This window comes from Pseudoliparis swirei, chromosome 16 (assembly GCF_029220125.1).
Source record: "Pseudoliparis swirei isolate HS2019 ecotype Mariana Trench chromosome 16, NWPU_hadal_v1, whole genome shotgun sequence".
Lineage (NCBI taxonomy): Eukaryota > Metazoa > Chordata > Actinopteri > Perciformes > Liparidae > Pseudoliparis > Pseudoliparis swirei.
The window spans coordinates 1,549,614-1,570,803 of record NC_079403.1 but is presented as its reverse complement, the minus strand read 5'-3'; the positions used below and the strand labels follow the sequence as shown (position 1 = coordinate 1,570,803).

The window sequence follows — 21,190 nt, the reverse complement described above, 5'->3', positions numbered from 1 at the left end:
AGCCCCTTGGTGTAGACCGCCAGGCCGATGAGGGCCGTCTCCACGCGGTACGGGGTCAGCGTGCCGTAGCGGTCCCTCTTGTGGAACACCACGTCGCTGTTCACCTGCAGCACACCCGCAGGTCAGCACCGGTACTGCACTGACGGATGGAGTACTGGAGTACTCTCTAGTATGTAGTACTCTCTAGTATGTAGTACTCTCTTGTAGTATGTAGTACTCTCTAGTATGTAGTACTCTCTAGTATGTAGTACTCTCTAGTAGTATGTAGTACTCTCTAGTATGTAGTACTCTCTAGTATGTAGTACTCTCTAGTAGTATTCAGTACCTCAGCGAACACGAAGCCGGCGTCGTACGGGTGACACAGAACTCCTTCTTTGATCGCTTTGAGTGAGGCGGGACCACAGCGGTAGTGACCTGGGGGAGAGACGGTTACCTGTCTGTCCTCCTCTCTGTCCTCCTGTCTGTCCTCCTCTCTGTCCCCCTGTCTGTCCTCCTCTCTGTCCCCCTGTCTGTCCTCATGTCTGTCCTCCTGTGTGTCCTCCTGTCTGTCCCCCTGTCTGTCCTCCTGTCTGTCCCCCTGTCTGTCCTCATGTCTGTCCCCCTGTCTGTCCTCATGTCTGTCCTCCTGTATGTCCTCCTGTCTGTCCCCCTGTCTGTCCTCCTGTCTGTCCTCCTGTATGTCCCCCTGTCTGTCCTCCTGTGTGTCCTCCTGTCTGTCCTCCTGTGTGTCCCCCTGTCTGTCCTCCTGTCTGTCCCCCTGTCTGTCCTCCTCTCTGTCCCCCTGTCTGTCCTCCTGTATGTCCTCCTGTATGTCCCCCTGTCTGTCCTCCTGTCTGTCCCCCTGTCTGTCCTCCTCTCTGTCCTCCTGTCTGTCCTCCTCTCTGTCCTCCTCTCTCCTCCTCTCTGTCCTCCTGTCTGTCCTCCTCTCTGTCCTCCTGTCTGTCCTCCTCTCTGTCCTCCTGTCTGTCCTCCTGTCTGTCCTCCTCTCTGTCTTCCTGTCTGTCCTCCTCTCTGTCCTCCTCTCTGTCCTCCTGTCTGTCCTCCTCTCTGTCCTCCTCTCTGTCCTCATGTATGTCCTCCTGTATGTCCTCCTGTCTGTCCCCCTGTCTGTCCTCCTGTCTGTCCTCCTGTATGTCCCCTGTCTGTCCTCCTGTGTGTCCTCCTGTCTGTCCTCCTGTGTGTCCCCCTGTCTGTCCTCCTGTCTGTCCCCCTGTCTGTCCTCCTCTCTGTCCCCTGTCTGTCCTCCTGTATGTCCTCCTGTCTGTCCCCCTGTCTGTCCTCCTGTCTGTCCTCCTGTCTGTCCTCCTCTCTGTCCTCCTGTCTGTCCTCCTCTCTGTCCTCCTCTCTGTCCTCCTGTCTGTCCTCCTCTCTGTCCTCCTGTCTGTCCTCCTGTCTGTCCTCCTCTCTGTCCTCCTGTCTGTCCTCCTCTCTGTCCTCCTGTCTGTCCTCCTCTCTGTCTTCCTGTCTGTCCTCCTCTCTGTCCTCCTCTCTGTCCTCCTGTCTGTCCTCCTGTCTGTCCTCCTGTCTGTCCTCCTCTCTGTCCTCCTCTCTGTCCTCCTGTCTGTCCTCCTCTCTGTCCTCCTCTCTGTCCTCCTGTCTGTCCTCCTGTCTGTCCTCCTCTCTGTCCTCCTCTCTGTCCTCCTCTCTGTCCTCCTCTCTGTCCTCCTGTCTGTCCTCCTCTCTGTCCCCCTCTCTGTCCTCCTGTCTGTCCTCCTCTCTGTCCTCCTGTCTGTCCTCCTCTCTGTCCTCCTGTCTGTCCTCCTGTCTGTCCTACCGTCGCTGGTCTCCTGAGGCGTGGCGTCCACCACCTGCCAGCCCCCGAAGCCGGCGGGCAGGTCCTTCCTGGTGCACCAGATCTCGTTCCAGCAGTGGTAGTTCCTACAGGGACACACGGGGAGTCCAGCTGAGTCCAGCTGAGTCCAGGTGAGTCCAGGTGAGTCCAGCTGAGTCCAGGTGAGTCCAGGTGAGTCCAGCTGAGTCCAGCTGAGTCCAGGTGAGTCCAGGTGAGTCCAGCTGAGTGTGAGTCCAGGTGAGTCCAGCTGAGTCCAGGTGAGTCCAGCTGAGTCCAGCTCAGTCCAGGTGAGTCCAGCTGAGTCCAGCTCAGTCCAGCTGAGTCCAGCTGAGTCCAGCTGAGTCCAGGTGAGTCCAGGTGAGTCCAGGTGAGTCCAGGTGGTCTCGTACCGTGAGACATAACGAACATGCGACTGAGCTAACGCTGTAATGGCGTCTCGTTAGCATACAGTGAGTGTATCTTTGATAAAGGTTCCTGTGAAGGACTCCATGACGGACTGGTCTCCTAGCAACAGACACAGGGCCGGCGTGTGGACCCACCAGATGGAGTCCCTGGTGTTGCGTATGTCCGGCGAGCCGTCCTCCTTGAAGATGAGGTCGGTCTTCAGGTTGCCCGTGTTGTCGTGAGCCGAGTTGAAGTTAGTGACCACCCGGGACGGGATGCCGAGGGCGCGCAGGACTAGGAGACAGGAGACATCATCAACTAGGAGATAGGAGACATCATCAACTAGGAGACATGAGACATCATCAACTAGGAGACAGGAGACATCATCAACTAGGAGACAGGAGACATCATCAGCTAGGAGACAGGAGACATCATCAACTAGGACAGGGGTGGCCAACCCGCGGCTCGCGAGCAGCATGCGGCTCTTTGCCTGGTGTCATGCGGCTCTTACGTTCATATCTAAGTTTGTGTTTTTTTGTATGTGCGTGTTCGCTTCGCTTGAGTTCAATACGGTATTTTTCGTCAAACGCGCATGCGTGAGATGAAAAAAACGCAAAGTTTCCCAGTAGGGCACGGGTCTCAAACTCGTGGGCCAAACGCGGAAAGACCACATCCGAATGTCGAGCGGGCCGTTCTACGGTGGGTTACGCGGATGAAAGTGTCCGAAAATCAAACACTGCTCTTACGCCATGAACGCCGCATTATGGGCAGCTGGATGTCCCGCACTATGGCTAAAGTAGTTTACGGTGACGCTTTCGCCAGCCGCCCTCAATTCAGCGGACACGGTGTAAGAGCAGCGTTGCGGGAGAACCGCATCCGAATGTCGAACACTCTCTTCGGCTAAAGTGGTTTATTGGTGGGCGTTTGATTACTCCAGCCCCCCCCCAAGTGCACCGTTCGATTTTCGGACACCTGTTCTGATTGACACCATGTGAAGGAATTGCTTGAGTGGCAACAACGGAATTAAGCCAGATTTGAAGAGGATTGTTCAAGGCAAGGAATCCCATAAGTCCCACTATGCAACATGCATAGTAAAAAAAACGCTATTGTAAATTATTCTATTTTTGTTTGTGGACTTGGTTGAACTGAGATAATGTGTGTTTGTGTGTGTGTGCGTGAGACAGTGTACACAATGTTCATTGTTGAACATGACAGACCTGTTGTCTTAGTACTGTAGGAGTCCATTTCTGTCATTATCATGTTGGTGTGTGACATTTACAACAAATCTGGCTGATCAGAGGTCTGTGTGTGCGTGCCGCACATATGTGTATGATGTGGCTCTTTGCGGTGACACAGTAAAAAATGTGGCTCTTAGTCTCTGACTGGTTGGCCACCCCTGAACTAGGAGATAGGAGACATCATCAACTAGGAGACAGGAGACATCATCAGCTAGGAGACAGGAGACATCATCAGCTAGGAGATAGGAGACATCATCAACTAGGAGACAGGATACATCATCAACTAGGAGACAGGAGACATCATCAACTAGGAGACATGAGACATCATCAACTAGGAGACATGAGACATCATCAACTAGGAGACATGAGACATTAGGGATGGGCATCGAGAACCGGTTCTGTTTTAGAACCGGTTCCCAGTGAACCGATTGTTTGGGATCGTTAGCCAAATTCTTTAACGGTTCTGCTAACGGTCCTCTGTGGCGTTGCGCATGCGCGAACTTTTTTAGTTTCTTCAGACTGCAGCAAACATGGCAACGAGGCAGAAGCGCTCTAAAGTTTGGCTCTATTTCACACGACAAAATGACAACTACGCCACTTGTAACGTGTGTCAAAAATCTATTTCGTCGAAGGGAGGAAATACAACTAATATGAAGAAGCATTTGAACACAGCACGGAATTAAATGACAGGAATGTCATGTGTTCGATGCAGCAGCTCAGCTAACGTCGGCTTCATCTCTTTCTGTCCAAGGTAAACTCCTCCAAAGTGATCACAAACACTCACTGTGTGAAGCCATTTGCCTTTATTGTGTGGAGTCGATCACGTTATCTTCTGTCCGTCGTTTGAAGCACACATTTGAGCTCCGCATTGGTCCCATTATCGATCACTTCACGTTTGGATTGAAAGTCCAGTTTTGAGAAATGTTTGATCGTAACGGTATTAATTATTGGAGGGCGTGTGTTATCAGCAAACGTTCGCGTTGTCGTGTTAACCCATTATTAAACTGAGCATATCGATTTTTAATCCATTATTAAATTTAGCATATAGCCACGCTAGCTTAGCTACAGAATCTTCCATTGTCACCCTACATTGAGGCGAGGTAGTGTTTGCCTCCCCTCTTAATGTGGCTTTATGTCAGCTCAGCAAATTCAGCGATTTTGTTAGTGCCATTTGTTTCATTGTGTAAACCAGCTTTCACTATATAAATAATCTCCATTGCCATCCCATTCATCTGATGAGGTTCAGAGTCAGACCGGTTCAGAGGCTGGTCGTCTGTCTGGGTCACAGGCTACAGCACGTCTTGTACACCTCCTCATATCTTTGTGTTCATCCTCCAGCTGAGAGCGTGTTCTCCACGGCTGGAGACACAATAAGTCCTGAGAGATCGCGTATCCTCCCGGAGAAAGCAGACATGCTTATTTTTCTGCACAAGAATGGTTGATGATCCATACAATTGATGGTGCACACTTGGTATTTGCCACTGCTAGTTTCATTTTTGGCAGCTCAGTTCATATACCCTTTTAAAAAAAGGAAGGAGCACTGTAATTTCTAGGAACATGTTTAAATTAAACAGAATACATTTTATTTAAGTTATGTAAGTTTTATTTTAAGTTCAAGAGTAATATCGTATAAATGTTTTTGCTTATTTAAAAAAAGTAAATGTGTATGTATACATACTGTGTGTGTGCAGCATTATATAAAAGAAAATTAATGTGAATAAACCCGTTTGTGCTCTTTTTTCACCTTGCCCAAAAGAATCGATAAGAGAATCGATAAGGAATCGAATCGATAAGCAGGAATCGATAAGGTATCGGAATCGTTAAAATCTTATCAATTCTCATCCCTATGAGACATCATCAACTAGGAGACAGGATACATCATCAACTAGGAGACATGAGACATCATCAACTAGGAGACATGAGACATCATCAACTAGGAGACAGGATACATCATCAACTAGGAGACATGAGACATCATGAACTAGGAGACATGAGACATTACTTAGTGTCTCTTTGTAGTAGTTCTGTGTCTCTTTGTAGTTCTGTGTCTCTTTGTAGTAGTTCTGTGTCTCTTTGTAGTTGTTCTGTGTCTCTTTGTAGTAGTTCTGTGTCTCTTTGTAGTTATGTGTCTCTTTGTAGTTGTTCTGTGTCTCTTTGTAGTTGTTCTGTGTCTCTTTGTAGTAGTTCTGTGTCTCTTTGTAGTTATGTGTCTCTTTGTAGTCGTTCTGTGTCTCTATGTAGTTGTTCTGTGTCTCTATGGTTGTTCTGTGTCTCTTTGTGGTTGTTCTGTGTCTCTTTGTGGTTGTTCTGTGTCTCTTTGTGGTTGTTCTGTGTCTCTTTGTAGTTGTTCTGTGTCTCTTTGTGGTTGTTCTGTGTCTCTTTGTGGTTGTTCTGTGTCTCTTTGTAGTTCTGTGTCTCTGTGGTTGTTCTGTGTCTCTTTGTAGTTGTTATGTGTCTCTTTGTGGTTGTTCTGTGTCTCTTTGTGGTTGTTCTGTGTCTCTTTGTGGTTGTTCTGTGTCTCTTTGTGGTTGTTATGTGTCCCTTTGTGGTTGTTATGTGTCTCTTTGTGGTTGTTCTGTGTCTCTTTGTAGTTCTGTGTCTCTGTGGTTGTTCTGTGTCTCTTTGTAGTTGTTCTGTGTCTCTTTGTGGTTGTTCTGTGTCTCTTTGTAGTTCTGTGTCTCTGTGGTTGTTCTGTGTCACTTTGTGGTTGTTCTGTGTCTCTTTGTAGTTGTTCTGTGTCTCTTTGTGGTTGTTCTGTGTCTCTTTGTGGTTGTTCTGTGTCTCTTTGTAGTTCTGTGTCTCTGTGGTTGTTCTGTGTCTCTTTGTAGTTGTTCTGTGTCTCTTTGTGGTTGTTCTGTGTCTCTTTGTGGTTGTTCTGTGTCTCTTTGTAGTTCTGTGTCTCTGTGGTTGTTCTGTGTCTCTTTGTGGTTGTTCTGTGTCTCTTTGTGGTTGTTCTGTGTCTCTTTGTAGTTGTTCTGTGTCCCTTTGTGGTTGTTCTGTGTCTCTTTGTGGTTGTTCTGTGTCCTTTTGTGGTTGTTCTGTGTCTCTTTGTGGTTGTTCTGTGTCCCTTTGTGGTTGTTCTGTGTCTCTTTGTGGTTGTTCTGTGTCTCTTTGTGGTTGTTCTGTGTCCCTTTGTGGTTGTTCTGTGTCTCTTTGTGGTTGTTCTGTGTCTCTTTGTGGTTGTTCTGTGTCCCTTTGTGGTTGTTCTGTGTCTCTTTGTGGTTGTTCTGTGTCTCTTTGAGGCCTCACAGGTGTTGAAGACTCCGGCGAACACCCAGCACTGGGCGAAGGACACGGAGACGCCGGTGTTGGCGTACTGCAGCAGGATCTTGGTGCTGCCGGTCCAGGACGTCGGGGACTGGCCCAGGGAGTAGTCGTCGCTCCAGTTCCCCACCAGCACGCCACTATCGTCCTGGGAGTTAATCTGAGGGAGGTCAAAGGTCATAGGTCAGTGGGTCTGAGACAGAGACGCCCCCCCCCCCTTGTGTTCTCACCATGGCCGACCCCTTCCGGACCACCGTGATGACGTTGCCTCGGTCAGTGATCGGCATCCGGGACGCGTCCAGGATGTGGATGCAGGCGTCCAGCACGCCGAGCTCGAACTGCAGGAGACGAGAGTCACATGGACCGCGTGTGTGTGTGTGTGTGTGTGTGTGTGTGTGTGTGTGTGTGTGTGTGTGTACCTGTCCATACATCCAGTCGCGGTTCACCACTGAGTCCAGGGAGCCCTGGTAGATGTTCCCCGAGTCGTTCAGGACGTACTCGTGCCGCTCCGCCTCGTTGCCCAGGAACACCGCGTCCTCTGAGGGACGCCACACACCTGTGATACCATCGCTACCACGAGCCTCCAGCAGGGGGCAGATACCACGAGCCTCCAGCAGGGGACAGATACCACGAGCCTCCAGCAGGGGGCAGATACCACGAGCCTCCAGCAGGGGGCAGATACCACGAGCCTCCAGCAGGGGACAGATACCACGAGCCTCCAGCAGGGGGCAGATACCACGAGCCTCCAGCAGGGGACAGATACCACGAGCCTCCAGCAGGGGGCAGATACCACGAGCCTCCAGCAGGGGACAGATACCACGAGCCTCCAGCAGGGGGCAGATAACACGAGCCTCCAGCAGGGGGCAGATAACACGAGCCTCCAGCAGGGGGCAGATACCACGAGCCTCCAGCAGGGGGCAGATACCACGAGCCTCCAGCAGGGGGCAGATAACACGAGCCTCCAGCAGGGGGCAGATACCACGAGCCTCCAGCAGGGGACAGATACCACGAGCCTCCAGCAGGGGGCAGATACCACGAGCCTCCAGCAGGGGGCAGATACCACGAGCCTCCAGCAGGGGCAGATACCACGAGCCTCCAGCAGGGGCAGATACCACGAGCCTCCAGCAGGGGCAGATACCACGAGCCTCCAGCAGGGGACAGATACCACGAGCCTCCAGCAGGGGCAGATACCACGAGCCTCCAGCAGGGGCAGATACCACGAGCCTCCAGCAGGGGCAGATAACACGAGCCTCCAGCAGGGACAGATACCATGAGCCTCCAGCAGGGACAGATACCACAGGCCTCCAGCAGGGGCAGATAACACGAGCCTCCAGCAGGGGCAGATACCACGAGCCTCCAGCAGGGGCAGATACCACGAGCCTCCAGCAGGGGCAGATACCACGAGCCTCCAGCAGGGGCAGATACCACGAGCCTCCAGCAGGGGACAGATACCACGAGCCTCCAGCAGGGACAGATACCACAGCCTCCAGCAGGGGCAGATACCACGAGCCTCCAGCAGGGGCAGATACCACGAGCCTCCAGCAGGGGCAGATACCACGAGCCTCCAGCAGGGGCAGATACCACGAGCCTCCAGCAGGGGCAGATACCACGAGCCTCCAGCAGGGGCAGATAACACGAGCCTCCAGCAGGGGCAGATACCACGAGCCTCCAGCAGGGGCAGATACCACGAGCCTCCAGCAGGGGCAGATACCACGAGCCTCCAGCAGGGACAGATACCACGAGCCTCCAGCAGGGGCAGATACGAGCCTCCAGCAGGGGACAGATACCACGAGCCTCCAGCAGGGGACAGATACCACGAGCCTCCAGCAGGGGGCAGATACCACGAGCCTCCAGCAGGGGACAGATACCACGAGCCTCCAGCAGGGGACAGATACCACGAGCCTCCAGCAGGGGGCAGATACCATGAGCCTCCAGCAGGGGGCGCCGCAGCGGCTCCTACCTTGACACCAGGGGTTGAACAGCAGGTACATGTCGGTCTTGGTGTTCCTCTTGGTCCTCTGGATGCCGTGGGGCACCACCACCGCCACGTACGTACGGAACTTCCCCACGATGGCGTTGGCCGTCGGCGTGACGCCCAGAACCAGAGTTTCGCCACGCCGCTCCAGAACCTCGCCGGCCCACGGGCCGCCCTTACGCTGGCCGAAAGTCACCACCATCAGGGAGCCCTTACTGGCTGATGGGTCAGTACCTGGAGGAGGAGGAGGAGGAGGAGGAGGAGGAGGAGGAGGAGGATGAGGAGGAGGAGGAGGAAGGAGGGGGGGGAAGGAGGAGGAGGAGGAGAGGAGAAGAGAGGAGACATGGAGAGGAGAGGAGACATGGAGAGGAGACATGGAGAGGAGAGGAGACATGGAGAGGAGAGGAGACAAGAAGAAGAGAGGAGACAAGGAGAGTAGAATAGAGGAGACATGGAGAGGAAAGGAGAGGAGACAAGTAGAGGAGAAGAGAGGAGACATGGAGAGGAGAGGGGAGGAAACAAGGAGGAGAGGCCTTGAGAGGATTGGTGAAGACAAGGAGATGCAAGAACACAAGAGAAAAGGAGTCAAGGAGACGAGATGAATGAAGAGAGGAGGTCATTCTCTCCTTACTGTGAGTTACTGGAGTCTCTAAAATTATATTTTATTAATAAAACAAGTCAACTGTAAAACATCATAAAACGGCTATTATATAATATAATAAAATATAATATAATATAATGTATTATAATATGATATAAAATAATGTAATATAATAGGATAGAATATAATATAATGTAATATAATATGATATAATGTAATATAATATGATATAATGTAATGTAATGTAATATAATATAGTATAATATAATAGAATGTAATATAATGTATTATAATATAGTATAATGTAATATAATAGGATAGAATATAAAATAATATAATATAATATGATATAATGTAATATAATATAATATGATATAATATAATGTATTATAATATAATGTAATGTTATGTAATATAATATAATGTAATATAATGTATTATAATATAGTATAATGTAATATAATATAGTATAATATAATCTAATATTATATAATATAATGTAATATAATATAATGTAATATAATATATTATAACATAATGTAAAATAATATAACATAGTATAATATAATGTAATATAATATAGTATAATATAATGTAATATAATACAGTATAATATAATGTTATATAATATAATGTAATATAATATAGTATAATATAATAAAATATATAGTTCCTTCAACTTGAAACATTTCGTACTTGAGATCATTTAGTTGAGCTGTGAACATCTGTCTGACAACATGTGTGTGTGTGTGGGTGTGTGAGTGAGTTTGTGTGTGTGTGTTCTCCAGTCACCGCCGTGGGGAGTGTGTACACTAATTAGCCAAACGGATGTGAAGCCGCCTCATAAGCTCGGTCGTCTAATTGTTCGGTGGGCGAGTTAACGAGTGTCTTTTAATCAGCTAATTGGTTAACGAGGGAGCAGCTTGATGGCCGGTCTCAGGTGTGCCGAGCTGCGGCCACTGAATGCACTCCGTGACAGAAGCCCCGCCCACCTGTCTGTGAAGCTCTGTGTGAATTCAACGAGGTTAGAAATGACGTTTAAATCCCAGAACCCAATCCAGAGTCTTATCCTGATCCCTTTCTAGACCCAGAACCCTACCCCAAGTCTGATCCTGATCCCTTTCTAGACCCAGAACCCTACCCCAAGTCTGATCCTGATCCCTTTCTAGACCCAGAACCCTACCCCAAGTCTTATCCTGATCCCTTTCTAGACCCAGAACCCTACCCCAGGTCTTATCCTGATCCCTTTCTAGACCCAGAACCCTATCCAGAGTCTTATCCTGATCCCTTTCTAGACCCAGAACCCTACCCCAAGTCTGATCCTGATCCCTTTCTAGACCCAGAACCCTACCCCAAATCTGATCCTGATCCCTTTCTAGACCCAGAACCCTACCCCAGGTCTTATCCTGATCCCTTTCTAGACCCAGAACCCTATCCAGAGTCTTATCCTGATCCCTTTCTAGACCCAGAACCCTACCCCAAGTCTGATCCTGATCCATTTCTAGACCCAGAAGCCTACCCCAAATCTGATCCTGATCCCTTTCTAGACCCAGAACCCTACCCCAGGTCTTATCCTGATCCCTTTCTAGACCCAGAACCCTATCCAGAGTCTTATCCTGATCCCTTTCTAGACCCAGAACCCTACCCCAAGTCTTATCCTGATCCCTTTCTAGACCCAGAACCCTACCCCAGGTCTTATCCTGATCCCTTTCTAGACCCAGAACCCTATCCAGAGTCTTATCCTGATCCCTTTCTAGACCCAGAACCCTACCCCAAGTCTTATCCTGATCCCTTTCTAGACTCAGAACCCTATCCCAGGTCTTATCCTGATCCCTTTCCAGACCCAGAACCCTATCCAGAGTCTTATCCTGATCCCTTTCTAGACCCAGAACCCTATCCAGAGTCTTATCCTGATCCCTTTCTAGACCCAGAACCCTATTCCAGGTCTTATCCTGATCCTTTTCTAGACCCAGAACCCAGAACCCTATCCCCAAAACACCGGAGTCTTATCCCAGTCCCTTTCTAGACCCAGAACCCTATCCCTATCCCAAACCCTATCCTGAGTCTTATCCCGATCTCAGAATAAGCGTCAACTCACCGATGAGGAACTCGACCTGGAAGTCGTCGCTCGGCGCCGGCTCGCGGTCGAAGGTGACCTGCATCATGAACTGCTGCCCGCGGCGGACCACCAGGCTGCCAATGTCGAAGGCGTAGGTGAAGTGCACGGGCATGTTACTCTCCTGGAGCATGTCCACTTTGTGCACCGTCAGAGACCCTGAGGGGGGAGGGAACATCGGGATGTGATGCTGTTGATCACAGATCATCACAGGAAGAAACACGTGTGAACGGATCTCACCGTCTGCAGGGCCGAAGCCTCTGGGTTTGAAGTCGTCCTCAAAAGTCTCGTACTCAGGTAAATCCTCAACATTGTCATCGAAGTTCTGATTCGCCACCTGAAGACCACCAAGAAGTTATGACATGAAGACAAAGAGGTCTGAGGGCTGTGGACACAAGAGCACCGCTAAGTTATAGTTCGTCAACTCCCTGATCCCTGACCCGGGTCCGGTCCATATCCTGATCCCTCTTCCGAGTCAGAGTCCGATCCATATCCTGATCCCTAAACCGAGTCCGATCCATATCACCCTTATCAGTAACCTGATCCGTATCCAGACCCTTATCAGTAACCTGATCCATATCCAGACCCTTATCAGTAACCTGATCCGTATCCAGACCCTTATCAGTAACCTGATCCGTATCCAGACCCTTATCAGTAACCTGATCCGTATCCAGACCCTTATCAGTAACCTGATCCTGAACCAGACCCCTATCAGTAACCTGATCCCGATCCTGAACCAGACCCGAATCTTCCTCCCAGACCCATAACAAGATGAACTAAGACCTTATTTTGAAGGCCATGGTAGAGTGACCCTACCGGATTGTTGTAGCGCCCCCTGTTCTTCTGGGTGGGTTTATCAGACATGTCGAAGGTCAAAGGTCAAAGGTCACTGCACAGAAAGAGAAAAAAGCAAATTGATGAAAACACACAAAACAAATACAAATGTAGATAATAACATCGTACCTTAATTCATCATGAAGCGCCACAAGAATTATAGAAAGAGTAATATAACAAGAAATATAAATGCTCGATTGGGAAAAGTATATTTCACATATTTAAAAGATATTTAGATAACGTATATACAGGACTGTCTCAGAAAATTAGAATATTGTGATAAAGTTCTTTATTTTCTGTAATGCAATTAAAAAAACAAAAATGTCATGCATTCTGGATTCATTACAAATCAACTGAAATATTGCAAGCCTTTTATTCTTTTAATATTGCTGATTATGGCTTACAGCTTAAGAAAACTCTAAAATCCTATCTCATAAAATTTTAATATTTCCTCAGACCAAGTAAAAAAAGATTTATAACAGCTGAGTGTTTGTCAAGGCTCAGGAAACCCTTGCAGGTGTTTGGAGTTAATTAGACAATTCAAGTGATTTGTTTAATACCCTACTAGTATACTTTTTCATGATATTCTAATATTTAGAGATAGGATATTTGAGTTTTCTTAAGCTGTAAGCCATAATCAAAGCAATAAAAGGCTTGCAATATTTCAATTGCATGACAGAAAATAAAGAACTTCATCACAATATTCTAATTTTCTGAGACAGTCCTGTATATATATATATATATAATTATTGTATATATATATACACATAAATATATAGATTAAAATACATAGAGAATATATATATATAAAAACATATATATATCAAATATATATATATATATATATCAAATATGTATATCTAAAATAAATATATAAAATATATTTTATATAATATATATATATATAATATGTATAAATAAAATAAATATATAATATATATATATACATTTTATATAAAATATTGATAATAGAATAAATATAAAATATCTATAATATATATTTTATATAAATAATATATACATATTAAACAATAATATATATCTATAATATATATGTATTAATATATTTTAGAAATGTTCTGAAATGAAAAAAAAAAAAATCTGATCCATTGTTTATGAAGTTATGACTATTGTTAAATACTGCAGTGTACTTCTTTATAGTACGAAGGATTATTTGACTCTTTGTCCGCGTGTAAGAACATTATATTACAAGACTATTGTATTGTGTGAGTGTGTGTGTGTTTGTGTCTGTGTGTTTGTATGTGCGTGTGTGTGTATGTGTGTTTGTATGTGTGCGTGTATGTGTGTGTGTCTGTGTGTGTGTCTGTTTGTATGTGTGTGCGTGTATGTGTGTGTGTTTGTGTGTGTGCGTGTATGTGTGTGTGTTTGTATGTGTGTGCGTGTCTGTGTGTGTTTGTCTGTGTGTGTTTGTATGTGTGTGTGCGTGTATGTGTGTGTGTTTGTATGTGTGTGCGTGTATGCGTGTGTGTTTGTATGTGTCTGTGTGTGTGTGTGTGTCTGTGTTTGTATGTGTGTGTGTGTGTATTTGTGTGCGTGTATGCGTGTCTGTGTGTGTGTGTTTGTATGTGTGTGTTCGTGTATGTGTGTGCATGTATGCGTGTATATGTCTGTGTGTGTGTGTTTGTATGTGTGTGTTCGTGTATGTGTGTGCATGTATGCGTGTGTGTGTGTGTCTGTGTGTGTGTGTTTGTATGTATATGTTAATGTATATGTGTGTGTCTGTGTGTGTCTGTGTGTCTGTGTGTGTGCGTGTATGTGTGTGTGTTTGTATGTGTGTGCGTGTATGCGTGTGTGTTTGTATGTGTGTGTGTGTCTGTGTGTGTTTGTATGTGTGTGTTCGTGTATGCGTGTGTGTGTGTGTCTGTGTGTGTGTGTCTGTGCGTGTGTCTGTGTGTGTGTCTGTGTGTGTGTGTCTGTGCGCGTGTCTGTGTGCTGATCTGATGGCGCCGCGAAAGGTCGCCTCGGTGTGTTGGTGCGCGATGTTTTTTATTGTTTTCGTTTTAAATACTGTTTTCTGCTGGGATTCCCAGAGCTCTTTCACCAGAGAAGAGCTCTTGAACATCAGGGGAACAACTCCAGCGGATTTACTTCCAACGTTTTTAACTTCTGTGGAGTTACTGGACATTTTGTAAAGGTGTGCTCACCTTCGCCGTGGTAAACGCCGGGAGAGGAAACGTTCGGGCGCTTATGCGGCTACGGAAGCGGGATCTCGTACAGCGCTGCGGGCATATTTCTCTCAACGTCCGCTCACTGTGCAACAAACTGGACGAACTCCAGCTGCTGGTGGGAGACAGAGACTTCTCCTCATCCTCCGTTCTGTGTTTCACGGAATCATGGCTTAGTGGCTCGATACCAGACTCTGCGCTCCAGCTCGCTGGCTTCCAGCTGTTCCGAGCGGACCGGGTCACGGAGCTCTCCGGTAAAAAAAAGGGTGGAGGAATCTGCTTTTACCTCAACAACGGCTGGTGCAACGACGTAACAGTGATTCTACAGCACTGTTCGCGGACCTGGAATCTTTATCATTCACTGCAAACCCTTCTACTCCCCACGTGAGTTCGCTTCATTCATCCTGGCCGGAGTTTACATGCCGCCGCAGGGAAGCACGAGGCACAGCGGACCCTCGCCGAACAGATACGGTGTGTGGAGCGGAACTTGCCGGTCTCGTTAGTTATAGTACTCGGGATTTTAACAAAGGAAACCTCAGCCACGAACTCCTAAATATAGACAGTTAATTAAATGCCCTACAGCAGAGAAGAGCATTCTGGACCACTGCTACACAACAATCAGCAGGGCCTATCACGCCGTCCCTCGAGCTGCACTGGGAAACTCTGACCACGTCATGGTTCATCTGATTCCCTCATACAGGCAGAGACTAAAGCTCTGCAAACCTGTGGTGAGGAAGTTCAAGAAGTGGACCAGTGAGGCTCTGGAGGATCTGGGCGTGCTTTGACTGTACTGACTGGGATGTCTTCAGGACTGCTACCAACAGCCTGGATGAGTACACAGAGGCTGTAACTTCCTACATCAGCTTCTGTGAGGACAGCTGTATTCCATCCAGCTCCAGGGTGAGTTATAACAACGACAAACCCTGGTTCACAGCGGAGCTCAGGAAGCTAAGACTGCAGAAGGACCAGGCATTCAGGAGTGGGGACAAGGACCTGTACACAGAGTCCAAATACAGGTTTAGCAAGGCGGTGAGAGATGCTAACGACTGTACTCTGAGAAACTGCAACAGCAGCTCTCAGCAAACGACTCTGCTTCTGTCTGGAGAGGCTCAGGCAGATCACCAACTACAAGCCCAAATCACCCCACTCCATGAACAATGTGCTTCTGGCAGACGAGCTAAATGAGTTCTACTGCCGCTTTGAAAGACAATGGAGCAGTCCTGAGACCATCCCCCACAGCCCCACCAACAAGCCACAGACCATCAGCCCACCCTTCCCCAGCCCATCAGGGGCTCACACCTCTGGAGCACCCTCCATCAACTCAGCGACGCCCCTCGTCATCCTGGAGAGAGCAGTCAACAGGCTGTTTAAAAAGCAGAACCCCCGCAAAGCAGCGGGCCCGGACTCCGTCTCCCCCTCCACCCTGAAGCACTGTGCGGACCAGCTGTCTCCGGTGTTCACCGACATCTTCAACACCTCCATGGAGACATGCCACGTTCCAGCCTGCTTCAAGGCCTCCACCATCATCCCGTCCCAAAAACCCAAGACCTCAGGACTCAATGACCAGAGGCCCGTCGACCTGACCTCTGTGGTCATGAAGTCCTTGAACGCTGGTCCTGTCACACCTCAAGACCATCACCGACCCACTCCTGGACCCCTGCAGTTCGCCTACAGAGCCAACAGGTCTGCAGGCGATGCAGTCAACATAGCCCTTCACTACATCCTCCAGCATCTGGACTCCCGAGGAACCTACGCCAGGATCCTGTTTGTGGACTTCAGCTCTGCCTTCAATTCCATCATCCCGTCCCTGTTGCAGGACAAGCTCTCCCAGCTGCACGTGCCCGACTCCACCTGCAGGTGGATCACAGACTTCCTGACCGACAGGAAGCAGCACGTGAGGCTAGGAAACACGTCTCAGGCTCCCGGACCACCAGCACGGGTTCCCCAAGGCTGTGTTCTCTGCCCTCTGCTGTTCTCCCTGTACACCAACAGCTGCACCTCCAGTCACCAGTCCGTCAAGCTCCTAAAGTTCGTGGATGACACCACCCTCATTGGACTCATCTCTGGCGGGGACGAGACCGCCTACAGGTGGGAGACTGACCACCTGGTGACCTGGTGCAGCCAGAACAACCTGGAGCTCAACGCTCTGAAGACAGTGGAGATGGTTGTGGATTTCAGGAGGAATGCAGCCCCACCCGCCCTCTCATCCTGTGTGACTCCCCGTCGGCTGTGGAGTCCTACCGCTTCCTGGGCTCCATCATCTCCCAGGACCTCAAGTGGGAGCTGAACATCGGCTCCATCTCCAAGAAGGCCCAGCAGAGGATGTTCTTCCTGAGGCAGCTGAGGAAATTCAACCTGCCAGGGAAGATGATGGTACAGTTCTACACGGCCATCGTTGAGTCCATCATCTGCTCCTCCATCACCGTCTGGCACCCTGCAGCCACAGCCAAAGACAAGCGCAGGCTGCAGAGCATCATCCGCTCGGCCGAGAGGGTTATCGGCTGCAATCTGCCTTCCTCCAGGTCCTGTTCACTTCCAGGTCACTGAAGCGGGCCAGAAAGATTGTCGCCGACCCTCCCACCCTGAACACTCCTGTTGAGTCCCTCCCTCGGGAGGAGGCTGCGATCCATCATGACCACGACCTCCCGCCACACCAATAGCTTTTTCCCGACGGCGGTCGGGCTCATCAATGGACCCGGGACTGACTGACTGTCACCCCAGGACTACCACCTCTTCTTCCACCTTCCTCTCTCCTCCTTCTTCCCGCTCCTTCCTCTTCCTCCTCCTCCCTCTTCCTCCCACTCCTCCTCCCTCCTTGCGTTGATTGTTGTTTGTCATGTCCAAATGTTGCACCTTCCACCAAAAAAAATTCCTCGTTTGTTTGTGAAAACATTCATTCTTTGGCAATAAACCTGTTTCTGATTCTGATTCTGATTCTGATTCTGTGTGTGTGTGCGTGTATGTGTGTGTGTTTGTATGTGTGTGCGTGTATGCGTGTGTGTTTGTATGTGTGTGTTTGTATGTGTGTGTTCGTGTATGTGTGTGTGTGTCTGTGTGTGTGTGTCTGTGCGTGTGTCTGTGTGTGTGTCTGTGTGTGTGTGTTTGTATGTGTGTGTTCGTGTATGTGTGTGTGTGTCTGTATGTGTGTGTGTGTCTGTGTGTGTTTGTGTGTGCGTGTATGTGTGTGTGCGTGTATGTGTGTGTGCGTGTATGCGTGTGTGTTTGTATGTGTGTGTATGTGTCTGTGTGTGTGTCTGTGTGTGTATTTGTGTGCGTGTATGCGTGTGTGTGTGTGTTTGTATGTGTGTGTTCGTGTATGTGTGTGCGTGTATGCGTGTGTGTGTGTGTGTGTCTGTGTGTGTGTGTATATGTGTATATATATGTGTGTGTCTGTGTGTGTGTCTGTGTGTGTGTGTGTATGTGTGTATGTGTGTGTGTATGTATATGTATGTATTTGTATATATATGTGTATATATATGTGTGTGTATGTGTATGTGTGTGTATATATGTGTGTATTTATATATGTATGTGTGTATATGTATATGTGTGTGTATATGTATGTATATATCTGTGTGTATGTATATGTATGTGTATGTGTATATATATATGTGTGTGTGTATTATATATATGTGTGTGTATGTATGTGTTATATGTGTGTGTTCGTGTGTGTGTGTGTGTATGTGTGTGTGTGTGTGTGTGTGTGTTTGTATGTGTGTGTTCGTGTATGTGTGTGTGTCTGTGTGTGTCTGTGTGTGTGTGTGTGTGTGTGTGTGTCTGTGTGTGTGTGTGTGTCTGTGTGTGTGTGTGTGTGTGTGTCTCACCTCTCAGATGAAGTTCGTCTGTTGAGTCTTTGAAGATCAAGTCAGAAGATGATGAGATCGACTTCAACGTCAGTTTATATACACACACTGCTTCCCCTTTACACACACACACACGCACACACACATATAACGGGCGGCTTTAGCTCAGTGGGGTAAGAGGGCCGTCCTGCAACCGCAGGGTTGTGGGTTCGATCCCCGCTCTCCCAATTAGTTGCAAGTCGAAGTGTCCTTGAGCAAGGCACTGAACCCCCAGTTGCTTCCCGGGCGCTTCACCGCAGCCCACTGCTCCTTAATAACTGTGTATGTGTGTGCGTGTATGCGTATGCGTGTGTGTGTTTGTATGTGTGTGTGTGTGTGTCTCACCTCTCAGATGAAGTTCGTCTGTTGAGTCTTTGAAGATCAGAGAACTAATTTCCCCTTGGGGATTAATAAAAGTGTTTATTCTTATTCTTATACAGACACACATACACACACACACGCACATACACAAACACACACACTCAGCATTTCCATCTTCTTTCTGCTGAGATTTCATCTCAGAGGCAAATATAACAAACATGTATTTTGTTCTTTTTCACATTTCAGTAACCTTGAACGCATCATGATGTATTTATACTAGGAGTACTTAAAGTACCTCAGACTAGTCATACATATATACATTAGTGATGACAGATATAATATGTATAAACATATAATATATAGTATAATATATAATACAATATATATAAAATATATAAATACATGAACTATATAAACAATACACAATATAATACATATAAATGATTTAGTACATATATATATTATTTGAATGTATTACATAGATATATTATATTGTATATAATATATAATATATAAACAAATAATATATAGTATAATATATAATACAATATATATAAAATATAAAGATACATGAACTATATAAACAATATATAATATAATAGATATAAATTATTTAGTACAAATATATATTATATTTGAATGTATTAAATATATATTATATTGTATATAATATATACAGTATATATATAATATATAAACATATAAAATATAGTATAATATATACAGTAATACAATATATATATATAAAATATATAGATACATGAACTGTATAAACAATATATAGTATAATATATATAAATTATTTAATACATATATATATAATTTGAATGTATTATATTGTATATAATATATATAATATATAGTATAATATATAATACAATATATATAAAATATATAAATACATGAACTATATAAACAATACACAATATAATACATATCAATTATTTAGTACAAATATATATAATATTTGAATGTATTAAATATATATTATATTGTAAATAATATATATATAATATATAAACATATAAAATATAGTATAATACAATATATAGATACATGAACTATATAAACAATATATAGTATAATATATATAAATTATTTAGTACATATATATTATTTGAATGTATTATATATATATTATATTGTATATATAATATATAAACATATAATATATCGTATAATATATAATACAATATATATAAAATATATAGATATATGAACTATATAAACAATATATAATATAATATATATAAATTATTTTGAACATATATATATTATATTTGAATGTATTACATATATACTGTATATATAATATATAAAAGTATAATATATAATACAAAATATATATATATATAGATCAACTATATACACAATATATAATATATATTAATATATTAATTATTTAATGCATATATATATATAATATTTAAATATATTACAGATATATATATTATATAAAACACATGATACATATATATTAAAATGTATATATATATATAATATTATATTTTATAATAACTAACTACACACAGTGAAAGGAGCCAGACAATATACTACGTAAATAAATACTACATAAATAAATACTACATAAATGCTAGATAAATACTACCTCAACAAATACTACCTAAATAAATACTTCATAAATAAGTACTACATAAATATATACTACATAAATATATAATATCTAAATAAATACTATATAAAGAAAAAGTATTAAACACACTCAAAGAGAGTAAAAGTACTCTTCATGCTCCTGTCAGAAGAGCTTTGAGTACTTTTAGTGGTACTTATACATCAAACACGCAGTAGAACAACAACAGCTTCCTCTCGGGGGACTTCCTCCTCCTCTGTGAGGTCATCGTGACACCAGGCTGCTGATTGGTCGGGTGACCGTGTTCCACTTCCTGTTTGCCCACTGACATCTGTGCTGTGACCTCCGGTTCACGAATAAAGTTTGTTTTGTCCTGTCAGCGATCTGTACCTGAACCTAACACGTGTTCTATTGTGCGATCTGTACCTGAACCTAACACGTGTTCTATTGTACGATATGTACCTGAACCTAACACGTGTTCTATTATACGATCTGTACCTGAACCTAACACGTGCTCTATTGTACGATATGTACCTGAACCTAACACGTGTTCTATTATACGATCTGTACCTGAACCTAACACGTGTTCTATTGTACGATATGTACCTGAACCTAACACGTGTTCTATTGTACGATCTGTACCTGAACCTAACACGTGTTCTATTATACGATCTGTACCTGAACCTAACACGTGTTCTATTGTACGATATGTACCTGAACCTAACACGTGTTCTATTGTACGATATGTACCTGAACCTAACACGTGTTCTATTGTACGATCTGTACCTGAACCTAACACGTGTTCTATTATACGATCTGTACCTGAACCTAACACGTGTTCTATTATACGATCTGTACCTGAACCTAACACGTGTTCTATTGTACGATTTGTACCTGACCTAACATGTGTTCTATTGTACGATATGTACCTGAACCTAACACGTGTTCTATTATACGATCTGTACCTGAACCTAACACGTGTTCTATTGTACGATCTGTACCTGAACCTAACACGGTGTTCGGGAGAGGGTTAGAAATCTAGAAGTACT

The 21,190-nt window shown here is 45.5% G+C and overlaps 1 protein-coding gene across 1 annotated transcript in view; it reads right to left on the bottom strand.

Moving 5' to 3' along the window:
* Positions 1–18,241, bottom strand: part of LOC130206689 (coagulation factor XIII A chain-like) — a 22,910-nt gene extending 4,669 nt beyond the window's left edge. The window contains exons 1-12 of the mRNA XM_056434767.1: positions 18,212–18,241; positions 12,187–12,259; positions 11,611–11,707; positions 11,353–11,529; positions 8,639–8,887; positions 7,098–7,216; positions 6,909–7,016; positions 6,664–6,838; positions 2,332–2,470; positions 1,775–1,878; positions 326–414; positions 1–104 (exon numbers count right to left, since the gene is read on the bottom strand). The exon at positions 1–104 is cut by the window's left edge and continues 50 nt beyond it. Of these exons, the coding sequence (XP_056290742.1) occupies positions 1–104; positions 326–414; positions 1,775–1,878; positions 2,332–2,470; positions 6,664–6,838; positions 6,909–7,016; positions 7,098–7,216; positions 8,639–8,887; positions 11,353–11,529; positions 11,611–11,707; positions 12,187–12,234 (1,409 nt within the window). The 5' untranslated portion in view covers positions 12,235–12,259; positions 18,212–18,241. The remainder of the gene's footprint in view (positions 105–325; positions 415–1,774; positions 1,879–2,331; positions 2,471–6,663; positions 6,839–6,908; positions 7,017–7,097; positions 7,217–8,638; positions 8,888–11,352; positions 11,530–11,610; positions 11,708–12,186; positions 12,260–18,211) is intronic.
* Positions 18,242–21,190: the final 2,949 nt, after the last annotated feature.